General features: G+C 41.5%; 1 protein-coding gene across 3 annotated transcripts; it reads right to left on the reverse strand.

Moving 5' to 3' along the window:
• Positions 1-940: 940 nt before the first annotated feature.
• Positions 941-14,075, reverse strand: LOC128752723 (cadherin-related family member 1-like). Of its 3 annotated transcripts, none has more exons than XM_053854240.1 (17): positions 13,904-14,075; positions 13,505-13,600; positions 11,925-12,070; positions 11,719-11,769; positions 11,182-11,271; positions 11,019-11,108; positions 9,429-9,545; positions 9,071-9,214; positions 8,905-8,983; positions 8,618-8,718; positions 8,322-8,525; positions 7,839-7,991; positions 6,772-6,936; positions 6,263-6,330; positions 4,266-4,494; positions 3,895-4,149; positions 941-2,346 (listed from the first exon to the last, which is right to left on the reverse strand). In XM_053854240.1, the coding sequence occupies exons 1-17, from the start codon at positions 13,956-13,958 to the stop codon at positions 1,813-1,815; spliced, it is 2,577 nt and encodes an 858-aa protein (XP_053710215.1). In that variant the 5' UTR covers positions 13,959-14,075; the 3' UTR covers positions 941-1,812. The 3 variants fall into 3 exon arrangements, with proteins under 3 accessions (XP_053710215.1, XP_053710217.1, XP_053710216.1); XM_053854242.1 differs by lacking the exon at positions 941-2,346 and adding an exon at positions 2,358-3,367; XM_053854241.1 differs by lacking the exon at positions 941-2,346 and adding an exon at positions 2,358-3,441.
• Positions 14,076-17,827: the final 3,752 nt, after the last annotated feature.

A 17,827-nucleotide genomic window follows, 5' to 3' on the forward strand; every position in this document is an offset into this window, starting at 1 on the left:
TTTCACTTCTCAGTCGCCGTAGTTCTGCCATAGCATCTCAAATATGTATTATTTTATAATTTCTTCGTCTGTGGGATGGTGAGCTCATGATGGTGCATTGAACCTGTTAAAGGCACACAAGATTATGAAGTAAGAGTATGTTTAGTTTAGGACTTCTCTTCAATGTCGACTGAGCATGAGCAGTCACAGTACATCAAATTAAGTGTGCAGAAAAAGTACACACGTTAAGCAGTAAAAATGTTTATGTCTAGAAAAAGCGCACAACTAGAGAAGCAATCAGAGAGAACCAACCTCCACCACTGAAGAATCCTTTTCAAAATCCTGGACTGAAAAATTTGCTCCAGACAATTTCATCCAAATTCATTAATAACTTTTCCAGTTATTTTGAACACTGACAGGCAGACAGACAAATGAATGCTGTCGAAAACATAACCTCCTTGACGGAGTTAATAAATGGTGATACAAGTCCAGAAGAATTGTTCGTTTTTCTGTTCACTCTGCTCCGTTTCAATCTTTGTATCATGTAGGAGTAAATATAATTGTAATGTCGGAGTAAATATAACTGTAAGCACTGTATCTATTAATAAGCCATGTGATGTAATAACTGTAAAATAGTCATGTAACATGTGAAGTAACATGTTTCAGAGGATTGAAATAAATATTTATTCAAGTAATACCAGGAGATAATGTGTGATGTGAGGACACAAGGCCAGGTGAGGTAAATGAGTCACAGTCCTTTCAGTCAACTCTGGACAGTCGGTTTCCTGGTAAGATGGATTACAGCCTTTCAGATGCCAAATCTAAAATAGAAACTCGCACGATCAGAAGCGAAACCTACCAAACTCGTAGTTATATTTAGATAGATGAACAATTCAGAAAATCCAAATCTCAAATGTATCTTCGTTCAATTACATATAACAAAAAACAAATGTAAGTAAAACAGTTTCAAATATTTATTCAAAGTCAAGACGTTTCAAAGACGGTACAAATATGAGATTTCAGATACACTGATTTCAATTTATGACAGTGATTTTTCAAGAGATATGACACTATCCACAAAACAAAGAATGCATATTGGAATCATCTAACATTTCATGTACATCAATGTGACCTTGTGAAATCCAAGCAAAAGTCTAATCATTATATTTCCATACTGCAGGGGCACAAAAGAAACACTGTACAATTGAAACATTTTTATAAACAAGAAAAGCATTTTCTCCAGAACTGAGCACAGAAAACAAAGCAGCTCTTGTCTCTACCGTGGCACATTATTGACGCAGACAGCAACAGAAGCATTGTAGAAAAAGTAAAAACAGTGTCAGTCAGCATTTCTCATCCAAGGAGGTAAATGAAATTCAGTTCAATGCAAATCTCTTTTTTTAATTATATTTTATGACATAATCCACTTCCAAACCACCTGAAAACAGCCTTTCACAGATCAGGACATGAATGAAAATAAAAGTAATCCAGTTGAAACTAAGCATTATACACTGGTTTTGATGTTTAAGAGTTTATTGACATTTCTTAATTTAACACACTCCAATGACATGAATGTAGGAACTGTGGAGCTTCTGTACAATCGCTCAGGCTAGCTGGTGGTGACTAGCAACTGTTAGCAACAGAAGTCAGAATCCTGAAGGGAACCATAAAGATGTATCCCATACATATAAAGTAATACAATATGCTCGTGTAGCTCATCATTCAGGCTAGCCAACTTGAAATCAGACGGCTGGCGTGGATTTTAAACCATTTGCCAAATGCCTGTGTCAAAGTACAGTTGGCTCACTGAAATACTCTGAATGCAGAGTGTGTTCAGTAGTAGCCTTGGTTGTTCTCTATGATCTTCTGCTCCAGCTTCATCTTCAGCTCCGACACTAACGCGGAGCTCATGTTGCCTTCTTTACGACGGAAAGATTTCAACTTTTTCGAGCCTTTAGAGGCCAGCGTTCCAGATATGGTGGGCACAGCTCGTGGCCGCTCGCTGGGTCTTGTGTTAGCCGGAGGAGGGGGAGGCAAAGAGGGGGGAGGAGGCCTCGTCCTCGGGCTGCTGCTGCCATGAGTTGGGCCGCCCTCTGCATCCATGCGGAACTTAGCCGAGGGGTTGTGAAAATTGAAAGCGGGCATTTTGAATGTCCACTGTTGCTCGTCCCTCAGACGCTTTCTGATGATTTTGCGTCGCGCAGGTATGATACGGTTGGACTTTGAGTTGCGCATGAACATAGCTGTGGAGATCAGGACGGTGGCCCCGACTAACAGGCCAACGATTAGGGTGACCATGCCCAGAGCGGTCATGGGGTCCTCCCTACTTCTCTTTAAAAGGGCTGCCATCGGCCCCCTGAGAGGAGTCTGTGAAAACAGAGCACAGGTCAGGTTTGGGGCGAGTTGCAGCAGCAGCAGCACGGAAGTAGGAAGCGTGATGGAGGATGAGCAGAAGCGATGACGGTGGAAGCCCAAGCAAGTCCAGCGCAACTAAGGCTACTGCATCTCTGCCAAAATGTCAAGCCACTGACAACACACTTTAGATGGTCCCACAGTGGGGAAATCCAGGATCAACTCTAGACTCAACCACCATTTAACTTCCCGGCGTGATGGTCCTTGGTTCCACTCCCCCACCAGGCAGACCTGCGTGTTCAGGCACTCCAGAAGTTGCATGCTTTGTTTTTGACCAATGACGTGTGACCAACATTTTGACCAATCATGAGCGGTCAAAGAAGAAAAAGATGAGATGTAGTCATCTGCGGCGTGTTGGTTTTTGGTGGATTTGTCAGTGTGATTACTCCTGCTGTGTCAGCAACACAAACGCGACAAACTAATTGTTTGCTTGTCTTCGATCATGCATGCAGTAAATTGTATTTCTGCGCTGCCATTTTAATGAACTTTAGTACTGAGAGTCTATTAATACCGAGCAAAACAAGTTGTAAAATCATTACATTGGTTGATGCCGTGATGATGATGATGATGAAGAACACTGGTTATGGCAGATTTTGGTGAGAAAGTAAAGTAAAAAAAAAGAAAAGATTATATCGTGAGAAAATCCAGTTTTAAAGTTCAAGTGACATTTGGTTCAAACAGAAATGTAAATATTGTTCACAATATTTCTCTATAAAAGTTATGTACAGCTTATTTACAATCATTACCTTGTTTCATAGTCCCAGTTTTGTCTCCATACAAAAGTGGACCGATAGAAAAGTTAAAAAAAAAAAAAAGAACAGGTGGTGAAAAACAACAATGGCAGCGCTTTTCTCACTTGACTCGCCGGACCACTTTGATATAGTTACTCTCGGGGTTGATTCTGGACTTTTTCACCGAGTCACAGTACAGGATGGTGGATATGCAGATGGTTAGCAAGACGAGTGAGATGACAATGCTGAAACAAATTCCAAAAACAGTCAGCGGTCGTCTGCTGAGGCCCATGATGTATGAAATGATTCGGCCTTTGATCTGTAAGAGCACGATACACAACAGCAACACAAAGAACCAGAGAGAGAGTCATCTCATCATGCAGGGTGAAGGGCAGACACATGATGGCAACAGGCTAGAGATATGGACGGAGATCACAGCTCTTGTTGACAAAACCAGACTTCAGTTCACTTTTCAGACCTGACACCAGGATTCTCTCTCTTGGTGACCATGACTTTACGAGACTAGCGCCACAATTTCTAATTTATTATTTTATTATTTTTATTATTATTTATTATTATTTAAAAATATATCACAAAGAATCAAAAATAGCAGTGATTTGATCTGGTTTTTGACTCAAAAGCTGTGACCAGTGCTCCACATTTTGAATGATGAAATCATGATATTTATGGATTGAAATGCTTGAATCTACTGCCAACTAGAGCTCAGGCCTGCTGGAAGCAGAGCAAGCGCATTTCAGTGGTGAAGTCTTACCGCTTCTGTGATGTCAATGTTGACCACGGCAGTGGTGCTGAAGGACGGCGAGCCTCGGTCTCGGGCCTGGACCACCAGGGACCACTTGCAGTCCTTCTGCTTGGTGATGTTCTGGACAATCTCCATGGACTTGATGTAGGGCTTCAGCTGGATTTCACCCGTGTCAGGGTCGATGTCGAAGGCGTTGTCGGGGTCGGCCGTCATGATGGAGTACTCTATGACGTTGTTGGGAGACTCTGCATCTTCATCAATTGCCTGAAGAAGTCAAAGGGTAAACATGTGATGCTCAGTCCTATTAAATGATGTCTTTAGACCAGAATACACCTAAGTGTTTTTGCTTTTACTCAATTCAAAAACAGGTTCCAGTGTACCTCCACTTTGACTGGTGTTCCGATGATCATGGTCTTCTCCAGTAGGCGATCATTGAAAGCTGGTGGGTGGTCATTCATGTCCTGCACGCTGACAAAGACCTCAGCTACGCTGTACTTCCCCTCGGAGTCCTCAGCCTTGATGTAGAAGTTATACTTGGAGCGGACTTCCGCGTCCAGTGTGGTCCAGGGTTGTGTGGAGATGAGGCCAGTTGATGGGTGGATGGAAAAGCTTGTGAAGTTCAAAGAACATGAAGTTAGTCACCATCACAGCTGTCCCGCGACCAGTGCTTGAGTGTGTGTGTGTGTCACTTGTGCGTGTGTGGAATGATATAAACACTGGTCTGAACCCACCTAAATACATGGTCAGTGTGTGTACAGAGTGCTAGTGATATTTCATTCAAACAGAAGAATCCTTCTGTTATGATCTGCTTTTATTTAGATTTAATTTTGGCACCACTCTTCCCACCAATGGCACACAGCTCCTGCGCCAGACTGTCCCGACTGGTAAAGACTAGCTGCACCTTGAACTCCATTTGCCCAGGGGCCTATTAGTTATTTACTGCATGAATGTTCTGACTTCCAGGTGTATTTGGGCTTTTTTCAGTTCTTCTGCTCCACTGGTTCTGTTTTATCCCTGGTTTGTACACTTTGGTTGAATTGTGATCTCATATTTTGGACCGTTTGGACTTCTAGTGCGTGTCTATTACGATTCTATATTTTGGACTTCTTAAATTGTTGAACTTTGTGTTGCGCCCTGTGCTTCTTTGGTGTCCTTCACACCTCAACTGGGATGTGCCTTTTATACTCCTGACACGTACCCACAAATCAGATATTTTATTCATCTGTAAGCAGTAGCGAACGCAAGAGTTGAAGCTACGGTACTTGATGCAAGAGAAGTACTACTATCAGCATGAATATGAATGATAAAAAAGAAGAGGTAGCACACGTAATAGCAGCTGCAGTAGACAGAGGTAAACTTTAGACTTACAGGAAGTTAGGTGAATGTCATCACCAGTGACATCTTGAAATGGAACAATTGTGACAGTGGAGCTTGACTAGCATTGAACGCCAGAATCAATTTAAAATGCTTGCATTTTTATTGAGGTGTATCACACATATGTTTTGATTAAAAAAAACATACTTTGATCACCTTGGCTGTTGTTGAGCACTACAGTGTAAATGAAAACAAAACATACTTGGCATTAAACACAGTGCAACTCGCAATTCACATGTTGCTTTTAAAGTTTTTTTTTCAACTTTCCCTTGCTTCCGCCGCTCAGCTCTCCCAAGAGAGAACTCTGGCGTTGCTTTGAAACTGATAACTTTCACGCAATTAACTCAGGCTGCTGCCTGTAGCCAAGCATAAATTTGCACTTTCTCTTCTCTACACACTTTTCAAAGCTGCCGTGTCTCCAGCTGTCACATTGCATGTTAATTGGCTCTCCCCATGTGAGATGAGCCCGCTGGTCTATTTTTAACACCCCAATCCAATTAAGAGATTAGCCTGCATCCTGCAGCCGTTTCACAGCGAGCTGTTGTGCACAATCTCACTGTTTTAGAGCTTCATGGATGAACACACGCACACTTGTGTTGTCTAAGTTTCTTTAACTCCTCAATCCTGTTTCAAGCAAAACTCGCTCCATTGTTGCTCTGAAATCTTGTGTTCTAATGAAGACAAGGGCTGATGTGTGATATTTATTTTGGTTTTAAGGAAGCAAAGCTTGTTGAGAGATCACACCAACAGCATGAAAACTCACTGAGTTGGGGTGAAGCCAAACCCTTGTTAAGAACAGACCTCGCTCAGTCACAGCTTTTTAACTGTAGGATTTGTCACCATGAAATGAAAAGAAGTGGGTTTTGATTTGAACAATAGGCTTGTAGAGTTGTGTGCAAAGATTTAGTTGTGTTTAATATTTGTGCAACTTGCTGAGAATCAAAGTGTATCTGACTCTGTCCATTTAACTCTATTTTGCAACAAGGTTCTCCACAATACTTACAGATCTGCTCCAGACCCATAGATGGTGTACTTGACTTCCCCCCAGGGTCCTGAGTCTGGATCGCTGGCCTGATGATGGCAAAGATTGAGACGCAGTCGTAATGAATTGTCTTTTCTAGAAACCAGACTAGGAATCAATAGGACTGGGCAGGTTATGATTTGACGTCATGGTGAGCTGATAAATGGAGAGTCATCACTAGGAGTCTTAAGATGTCGAGGAGAGGGTGGGGTGAGTGTGGTTAAGAAAGGGATGAATGTAAGCTTTTCTTTCTGTTGCAGATAAACAGATCATAAACAGTTTCTACAGAAATATAAAGAAAACAAATCTCCAAGTTCACCCCATCCTCTTCATGTCCTCCTTTGTCACATCCATGATCCTCAATCCTTGTCTCCCTCCTTCACTTACCTGATACTTCCATGTCTAACCACCTCCTAACACTCACCTCTATTAGATAGTTTTGATTGATTCTTAAAGATAACACAAAAGCTGCCTCCCAGCAACTGACTCACCGTGAGAGTGATGACGCTGGCACCGCCGGGCGAGTTTTCTGGGACTCTGGCAATGTAATACTCTGAGCTGAATTTGGGGACGTTGTCGTTGGTGTCCAGTAAGTTGATGACAATGTCTGCCGTGGAACTGAAGCGCTCAGGAGTGTCCAGCTCCACAGCAAGTAGCTGCAACAGCACAAGGGAGTGAGAAGATGTATATCTTGAATGATACAGCAGATCAGTCATGTGAAGTTTGGCACACTCCTATATTAAAATGATTAGGGAAAATGGGATTGTTTTGTTAAAGTACGTGCAAATCTTGTATATTTTGCATAGCAATACAATGTCTTATTATTACATAGCATAATATTGATACATTTTATGAGGGCAAACATCCCATCTAGAAACGTGTGGCACATGAAGAAACGCTCAACAAGAAGAAGCTGAGAACCATTGTGTTAAATCTTAATCATTAAAAACAATTTTATACAGAACAAAGCTCTAAATTATACATAAATAAATAACAAAAATGTTGTATATTTGCATTCAATATTTGATTAACAGTAACAAAAATACAAAGTTCAATACTTTCCGCCATGATACAAAATAAAAATAAAAATAACAATAATGTCATTTGGATGAACTTTAGTTTGGGAGTTGTTTCCACAAAAATGTGAGCCACATTTCATGTAATTCAGTGCAACAAATTGAGCTGTTGTGGAACTGGTGGAAAGAGTAGTCGCGGCTGTGTCGAAAGCTTTAATAGCAGACTCCGAAGTTGCGTCACAAGCCGCAGAACACATTTTAAAAAATCTATTTATATGTATACAGTATATTTTTTTATCATGATTTTGAATCATAACACAAAAAGGCACAAATTGTTGGATTGTGTCGCTACATTTCACTCCTACTCCTACTACTACTACAAAAAACCTAATAATAATTTGACAAGCCCTAGTATTTAAAACCGTATTATGTTGTAATTAATTATTCAAGTGTTATAATGGAGTAATTACCAATTTACAGTCTATCAACTGTCAATGTCAAACTGCAGCACATGACACAGAAACCCGTCTGGTCGGCCTCACCGTGAAAGAAAGTCTCGGTCCCTTCTCATAATCAATGCCAGTGGAGTCCTCCACGATGATGGTCACCTGGGCTTCGTTCAAAACCGTCTGGGGCACCACACGAAGGACTCGACTTGGACCCACAAGTCTGAGTTTGAACTTAGCATTTGCTCCCTAAACAAAACCAATGAACAAGAACCAAAATCAGTCACATTGTGCTGTAAACAAGTGCTGGAATAGTTAGGGTTCCATTAGTCTTGAAGACATTATCCAACATCATAATGAAGAAATTATATAAGTCAGATTCTCATTGAGAAAATGAATCCAGTGTTTATTCTTTCTTAATACATTTAAAGCGGTGATGGAAGTGTCATATTACTTTATTTTCAGAGAGAAAAGTAGCATTGTGGCCAACATTTATCTGTAGATGATCAACTTGAATCTATTTAAAAATATTTGTTTCCCTTGGCTTTGTTTTGGTGGAACAACTACAGATAAATCTACCTGATCCGAGTCGTTGACCGTGATCTTGAACCCCCGCAGGATCTCTCCTGCAGGTGGGTGCTCATACATGGTCACTTCAAATTTGCTCTGTGGCCCATTCTCTCCGTAGAACGTTGGTGGATGGTTGTTGAGATCCACCACTCGAACTGTCACCACGGTGAGGTCATAGTCGTGGTGACGCCCGTCTGGTCCCACTTCAGAGGCCTGAATTGAAAAAACAAAAAAACACATTTAGCCTTCGCATTGAAAAAGTAAGGCAAGGTGTATTATCTCGGATGAGTAACATTTAAGGCTACCTTCACTTTAACTTCATACAGCTCACTTTTCAGCATGTTTGGAAATGTGGTCAAGGTGATGCAGCCGCTGGTGCTGTTCATGTCAAAGACACCGTCGCTGCCTGTGGTGTTTGGGGAAACCACCATGTGTTAAGTGAGATTCATCAATAGCAATACAGATTTTGACAAAAATAAATACATGTATTTAAAGTTGCATCACCATCTGGTAGTCTGCTGCAAATATTTTTCATGCCGATATGAACACAAACATCATTTTAAAATTGGCAAGCGCAACAATAAAAACCTACCGTTGACAATGGAGTAGTGAATCGGGTTTGGATTGCCTTGATCTCCATCTTTAGCGTACACAGTGAAAACTTCGGAGCCCTGAATGGAAAAAAAAATGGGAGAAAAAATCTTTTAATAACCGAGAAAATGCTCCTACTGGATGAGATGAATACAAAGTGGACTCACAGGGACTGAGACTTCATAGATGTAACCAAAGTAGGGAGTGCCGATGAAGGCCGGGGGCATGTCCTGCACATCAATTATGTTGATGGTTATGGTTGCAGTGGACGTTAGAACTTGATGTTTCCCTTTGTACTTTCCTCCACCATCCTGCAAATAAAGCAAATGAAATAGAGATAAATGGGCCATTGAAAGTATTTCTGGTTGAGAACCGAAGTGATCTGTTCAACAACCGCTCACATTTTAGCATCATAATAAGTACTGGAACATGTGAAATATGAACATTTGAAATACTTTATTTATTTTATTCATACTTGCTACAGGTGCATTGTGAGAGAAGAAGATGATATTGTTGACCTCTCACCTTTGCCATCACAGTCACAAAGTGAGTGGGTGTGGTCTCGTAGTCAAGCGTCTCCCCTGGTTTGACTCGGAGGATCCCACTGTGCCCGTCAATGGTGAACTTGGAGAACGGGGAGGTCTGGCAACAGATGACTCGTCTTTACATTACACTTATTGTCTCAACTCTAAATCACCAGGGACTGGTGTTCAGTCCTGGCGCATGGCTCAGGACAAAAACCTAAGCCATTATTAAGCCTCCGCTGCCTTGCTCAAATGTAATTGGAATTTAATCCACTCAAGTAGCACCATTTCCAGTCTGCTCTCCAATATGAGATTAATCTGTCACACCACACGCCGCTGCACTGATCTCTAGGCACCACGTCTGAAGCCCGACGGTTGTGTCAGGATTCAGATGCTTGATAAGATCGGAGAAACCTCTTTGTGTTGCCAACTGTTGCAAATTAACTACTCATGAATCGATCATACAGAGAGCATCACAAGTCGCATCTCTTCATTTTTGTCAATGAAGTATCAAATCATTGGGGCCGAACTTGAGAAGGCCCCTAAGATGTACAGAGAGTTTACTGGATTAAAGCACCCTGCTTGTTTCCACAGCACAGTCTGTGACCGACCGTCACTTTATCTGTTGATCACAACATGGACAGCTTGTCCACCTGGCTGAGCTCCTTTGTCAACACAACAGTGAATTACTCGCACCTCACTATCTGGCTGGACATGCCAATACTTCTCCAGCTGTCTCAAAGGTTACTCTCCTCAGGGTTTTGCAGTGTTCGCTCACAAACAGGGCCTCAACTTTCAGGCCTTAAACCCGAATTCAGACCCAAACCAGCCTTTGAATTAAGACAAGCTCAAAACAATCTCATATATGCACCAACCAGACCGAGATCTGAGACTCATATCTGAAGACTCACTGAAGGCGGGTCAGACTAAGAACCAAGAATCTGATTACAACTTTCACTTGAAAAACGTGAGAGATAAAAATACTAAGACTAGTTTGTATACAATTTCCACACCCAGGTAGAGTAGATGGCCTCAACAAGAAGAGAATTGTCTCCAAAATGCAATATTTAGCCCCAGCCTGTGGTTCTTATTGGCTGACAGTGTTGCACTCGGTGGAGCTGGTTTATTTGTCAAATGCAAAGTGAACTAAACAGCAACAGCTCTCTGACCTTCTTGGACATTTTCATCAACCTTCTGATGCTTGGAGTTTGGGTCAACCGACATTCATCCCAACAGTTGCAATCGCCAAGTTTCTTGCCTTACATTTGGGATGTTCGGACCAGTTGGCGCAGCGGTTCTGTCTGTCCTATAAGTCTATTGGGCTGCCAGTCATAATGCGGTGGCAGATTGACGACAGACACATCAGTGAGTCATGAGATGTCAACAGACTCAAAGTACTGGCCCCACCAAGTTGAGAGACTCAGTTGTGTCACATCACACTTTTCAAAAACTGTTATCTCACAGCCAGAAATAGAACATGTTTGCACCAGCGCTGCACACCACTGGCATTCAGAGGGGAGACTTGCTTTAACCGCTCCATGACAAGGTGGCGACAGCACGTCACTGGCGTAGCAACAGAGTCGACACTCACCTGTACGAGGGAATATGAAACGCTGCCTCCAGAGCCCATGTCCTTGTCGACCGCCTGGACCCTGTAGATGCTCGTACCAGGCAGTGAGTCCTGAAGAAACCACACACCAGAACGTGAGCTGCCGATTCTCAAAGCCACCAACTCACTTTTGGGTGGACCCTACCTCTGGGATGGTGATGATGAAGGGCAGATTTTGGAACTGGGGAGGCTCATCGTTGGCATCGGTGACAAACATCTGAACCTTCTCAACCACCTTAAAAGGGAGGAAGAGAAGACAGAATTAAACAGGAAACAATGAAGTTGAAGCCAGATGGATTCCCACTTCATAATCAGAACAGTTCCCTGAGTGCACGTGAATGTTTAATTTTCCTGTCAATATTTTTGCACCTAACATTGCATGCAACATTGCAGTGCATTTTCCCGGCCTCTATTTATGCATCAGAATATCAGAGTGATTTACAAATACAATTCAATTGTCAGTCTCATTTTTCGTTGATGGAACATACTTGTTTTTTCATTGACTAGAGATTTACTATAAATAATCTTTATAATGAAACATTTCTAACTAACTGTCTAGCTATAGTTGGCGTTGTTTTGGACTTGGGAGTTTAATGTCAGGGGGGGTTGTATATTGTAAACCTACACTGGTTTAAATGGATTAAAGCGAATTCATTCTGAACAGGAGATGGTCTGAACTTACTTTATTACGACCATCTGTGATGCTCACTTGAAAAGAGATTTCATCTTCCTCCTACAAGAAAAAAACAACCACATAAGTGCACGAGACTTTAAGAATGTGTACGCCAGTCTGGTGACATGAGCCAAAAAAGAAAATTAATCTTCGTTTTCATGTTCAACTAATGTATCACTGCTGAAAATCATATGTCACGGTAAAAGTCTGAATACCTCTCTGTCCAGCTCCAAAACCAGAGTCACGTTTCCCGATTTAGGGTCGACCCTGAAATATTCTTTGGAGCCCTTTTCAAAAGCCAGATCGTATCTGACTGGGTCTCCCTCTGGATCGGTACCGTTCAGGATGTAGATCAGTGTTCCTGAAATGAACAAGCAAGAACAAATGACTTATTTTTTCTTCTCTCCCAGACTTTTTTTTTGTGAATATTATATGTGTGTGTCTGTGTGATCATTTGAAATGAGAATGTTGCTTAAGATCTCAACATGGTGACAGTTTCCATTGTTATCTTGCGTTCATGACTATTTACTGGAATATTTTAACTTTAACTACTGACCTGGAAAGTCATAAATCACATTTATATCCTTGTCTAAGAAAACGGCCAGCACATTGCCTACCATCTAAAATATAACTTTCTTCATCAAGACGGAAAGGTTGCATGCTTCACATGAGACTGAGAATACACAAACCACTTGGCACCAGGCTTAAACAGGTATAAGTCAACTATGTCAATACAAATGTTGACGACGTGTCCTTTGGGAATATTATTTTATGCCCTCTGAACGATGGTCTAACATTTTGTGACAGGAGTCAAATCATTCTGACTCAACAGTTCTCTCTAGCCGTGAGTTCCACAGGCATTATTCTAGTTTAACTCTGATGTGAAGTCAGACCTTCCAATTCTCTCAAAGAATGGTGAAGATAAGCAAAAACCAAAAGGACCTGAACACCCTCCAACATGGCAACAGACACTCATGGTGTAGTATATATGGTTTCTGCCACATGTAAACAATGGTGACGCCACGGCTTAAATGCCATGCTTTCAGAAAAATGATCTCTTTTTAAAGATGAAATCTCATGTGATCACACTTATATACATTTCATGAAATGGAAACAACAAAACAAACGGATAAAACAAAGATGAACATGAACGTGTTGCTTTTCAATATGTTTTTCAAGGAAAAATCCCCAAATAAAACTCGCAATGACTAAAGTCCGTTGCTCGTGGAACTCAAGTCACATATGAGGAGATGAACCGCGCGAGGACGGCTGCAGACTGGGGAGAAGTCTACTTCTCATGACTAAAAACTAGCGTGTCTATTGTGCCCAACTCAGTAAATGCCAAAGCTTTCCCCCAGCTACAATGTTCTCTATCGCTTCTTGATTAGCTGTAGACCAGGTTTTTTTGGGGGGGTGGGAGGGTGGATCACCCTGGTATATGATTCAAACAAATTATGACTGTCAACAAAAAAATATCCAAACAGAAAGCCAGTGTTTGCTGCCGTTTCTACTTGCTAACACGTTCAAAAGTGAAACCACATTTCACTTTAAACCACTAATAAATACTCGATAAAGAAAAACGCCCTGCTTGCCTTTGTTGATATCAGTGATAAAGTATCACCAAGATGATAAAGGTCACATCTGAAAACAGGTCAACAAGTCACCACCTGAAGTGTTTACCTTACGTAAATCTTGTTTTCCGTCACTGTCCAGCCTTCACTACAGCGGGTGATCAAAGCCTCATTGAGCAGCCACACCGTCACTCTCTTGTGTTTATTTAATGTGAGGCACTTACCAACTGGTGTGTCCTCAGAGATGCTAAACAGCGCCATGTTGCCCGTCGTGCTGCTCGGCCCATTATCGAAGAAATATGGGGCGTAGTCTGATTGTCCTTTGAGGAGAGACGGAATTATGATTCCAGAGGTCTAAGCTAAATGATCAACATTGACATTAAGGTTTGTTCTTATAAAGGAATCCACTCACTTGCTAAAAGGGCAGGAGGTGAAGGCAGGAGGAGGAATAGTGAGAAATGATACATACAGCAGGTTTCACACGGCACATTTGGATAAAAGGCAACATGATAAGTCTAAACTCTAAGATGAACATGGCTTCTCTGGGTTAGAGGATTAACCAGATAAGAGGCTACAAGTCTTAACTCAACACACTGACACAGGAGGAAAAAAGCACATCGTACCCAAACTCAAGTGAAGCAGGAGGAGCAGTAGTAGAGAATGCTGTTCTCTGGTCATCCTGGTGGGCAGGTAAGGCTTGGCTGGCTCATGTGGAAGGCTTGGTGTGGCGGAGGAAGCGTCCAGCGAGCACTGAGTCTTTCTCCGGGTTCCTCTGCGGCTCAGACTGGAGGAGGCAGGGTAAGATTCTCAGGCACTAATCCAGTGACGCATCCCTCCGCAGAGCTCTGCTCCGGTTCCTCGACAAAAACACATGTGGATGATGGAGAAGGTGTGAAGACCCCACCACTTCCTTCACGCTGAGCTGCGTTCAAAAGACATGATAATGATCATCTCAGCATCCTCATCACTGAAGTGACAATACTACAATTCAAGCAGCTACTAAATATTCCACCCAGAGTCAGCCATGTGTAAAGCCAATGGAGTGATTCATCTAACACTGCATCACTCATTACTACGGTCACACTGACTACATTTTACCCTGACCCTATTTTACCCTTAAACCGAAAGTTTACTCTAAACAACACTATAGTTGCCAAGTAAATAAACAAGTCATTTGTTTATGAATAGTTAATATAGGCTCCCTAAAATGTTACCATTATTATTACCATAAGTTGAGGGGTAGAGTACATGCAATGTGTTGTTACTAGGTTGGGTAGTATATTTGCTGGTACAGTGCCAATTGGCATATGTTAAACAATGTTCATATATATTCACAAAAGTACTTTGACGCCGTAATTGCAAATGCAATACAGTCCTGGGTCTCACACCTTCAAATTATGGAGCATGACACAAGTGAATAAAAAGTATTGTTTATATCGGAAACGGTTAGTATGAAGCAGTTTCAGTGGACAAGTATATATGAAATGCATATACTGGTACAAATGGTACGAAGATGTCCACAGAATTTCATCTCAATTTCATGAATTGGAATTGAACTTGCTTATACATTATAAACAGGAAGTAGAATTCAAATTCCTCCAAATTTCAGCAGATAACTTTTTTTCCAGAATCGTTCCTCAGAGTACGTCCCATACCCACAGACTGGTTTACATATTTCATATAAACATTATTACTATGAACTTAATGTACACATTATATTTAATGTCAGCAAATATAATACAATTGCCAAATTACACAACATTGTGGAGTGACAATACATCATTTTCTTCTAGAATGTTTCTGAGAGCCTCCGTGTCAGCACATTCAGGGGTCCCCTACTTTGCAGAAAAAAATTGCAATAATGTCTTCATGGAAATGGATAGTGGAGCTAAACAGTCTTTTCTGTTCCAGATCGACAGTAACTCCCACATGGACACCCGGAAACCACTGGGACTCCATCAAGGCAACTTCAAATTACAGAAATCTACCAGTACATTTAGAGATTTGTTATTTGACTTTTGTTCTCACCAAAAAAAAAGATGAAAATTCTTCAAAGGAACTGAAACCTGGCAAGGATAGGATTGAATAGTATGGTACGACAAAACCAGGTATAACAAAAGTTGTAAATGTGCAAAATTACAACTCTAATTCAATTCAATGTGCCCTCTGACAGACTTGCGACCTGTTCAACGTGTACTCAGCCGCTTTCCCTGCAGTATGTAGACTGTAAAGCCTTTTTTTTTTTTTTTTTTTTTTTTTTTTTAACTCTTTTGGAGTTAGTGTTTAGTGGTTACTTATATATGCTTTGTTATGGCACTGAGGTCCAGAATTTTCAAAGGTATGGTGAGTAGTTCAATGGGTGTGAATTGATGGAGTACAGACTGATATATTTATGCAGCATTAATAATCATATGATGTCACATTAGAAAGTACATCTTAGTATAATGTTTATCAAGATCAAACAAACACTGACGTACGTCCTTTAAAATAAGATAGCAAGGTGTTTATGAGTATAATCATAGAGTCTGTCTGTAAATTGAACTGTGTAGAGGATCTGCAACAAATCTCACTGCTTTCCACTAAACTGGCTTGTTGAGAGTGAGGAAACTAAAAATAAAATAAACTGGAAATGTGTTTTTCTTGGCTTCTAAAATTGAAATGTAACTAAGTAAATGGAGTAACCAGAAGAAACCCTTGTTTGTTAGTGATGGAAGGAAGAGTCCACGGGCCACAGCCAGACTCGTGGACAATGGAAGACACCGGTGCCCTGGCAACAGGACCTGAAGAGTCAACAGCATCAGGACATGAACATAATCCTTCTGAACAATAGACTGTCATCTATAATGGACTTTGTGAGTCATGAAGGTGCAGACTTGAGCACTTCCTCTTTTCACAGCTACAAAAATAGCCATGACGTTTGATGACACACGCTTGCGGACACAGCCAATCATGAGCCTGCTGTGGAAAATAAAGGCAAACTCCAGCAGGTGTACGGCGACTGCAGCGGCAGGTGATGAATGTGATAGCACAGACTCCAGCGCTGCATGTGAGCCTGCCATCGATGCTCACCAGAGCGGTACACTGCCAGTAAAATGACAGGATTAAAACGTTAAAAGGATTGTTAGATTAGGCCCATTGACCTACTGGTGACAGTGCAAGTGGTCATGGGTTCGAACGCCCACACCGCTTCCTTGTGTCGGCATCTGCTAAAATTAGCAAGCAGGCTGGGTCAAACACAGGTCGTTGTGTTCCAGAAAACATAACACAGAACAGCTGTTTGTTGACAAGAGACGAACTAACTTGCCTTCTTGGACAGATTTTCTTGGAGCTTCTTGGTCGGAGGAGACCAGGGGTCAGATATGACATGACCACTGTGGTCAGACATCAGATTGATTCCACTCATAAACTGGCCAACAGAACATGGAGTAACCTCAGTTGAGGTTCTCAGGTGGATTATGTCACCTGAAGTGCAGCTAAGGTCATGACCTCCTGTGCTGGATTTACCACGAAGTTTCACCTGAGGGCAGAAGTTACCTTTGACCTCAGCCGTCAACGGCCATGGAGGAGCTTTGTCTCTACCTCCTCCATGACTGGCGTCTTAATCTCATGTGCTGGACAGCAAACGTCCCTGAATATGAAAAGCCATGGAGCAGCACGTGCCCCTACCTTAATGAAACACCTGCATATTTACAGATGTGAGCATCTGCTGATGGTGTCCTGGTTTGGGGATTTAATTTTAGCCGGGCAGCCAGATGGTGGACAAGAGGATTAGCTCGCTAAGCCTTTGTCATCTGCTTCTGCTACACGCTGACTGTTTGTTAGGAGATACGAGGCGGACCCCCCACCTGGTGGTCTGGTCAGAATCCTGCAGAGGGGAGCAACATAAGCTCATGCAAATAAGGATGTGAAGCGGTTCGTCACAATGAACGATGCCCACTTCACCGCACTGCTCCATCTTCTCAGCCTTCACACTCACCTCCGCTGGTATACTTCTGCACCACCGGTAATACTGTATTATCTACTGTCTACATCCCAACTTGGCTTCTTCAACTACAACAACTTTTTGAAATGCATGTCTGGTAGACAAATGTCAGTGTATGGTAGGTGCTCATAACGGTAAGGTAAACAAAGCAGAACCACGTTGTGCATCACGATCCAAAAACTGCAAATTGAAATATAGTTACCAATTGTACAAAACAGTGACATCTAGTGGTAAAGCAGAAAACTTCCGACTGACATGAAGCTACTGTAAGTACTGTGGAAAAGAAAAAAAAAGCAACTTTTTACCGCAAAATAAATGAATAATAATAAATTAAACTAAATAATGAATTCGCATCTTTCACAGAAAAGACAGACACAATAGCATTATGTTCATAAGTTTAAAAAACCGAACACAAATGTAAAGAAATATACATTAAAATGTTGTTAAAATGGTATTTTAGTAAATAAAAAAGTATATTCTTTAATCATTACAAGGAACATTTCACACCTTGTTACCTGAATTAGAAGAAAATTAAGAGTTAAAAATAAACATTCCGAATTCTTCT

Source organism: Synchiropus splendidus, chromosome 1, assembly GCF_027744825.2.
Source record: "Synchiropus splendidus isolate RoL2022-P1 chromosome 1, RoL_Sspl_1.0, whole genome shotgun sequence".
In the NCBI taxonomy this organism is placed as follows: Eukaryota; Metazoa; Chordata; class Actinopteri; order Syngnathiformes; family Callionymidae; genus Synchiropus; species Synchiropus splendidus.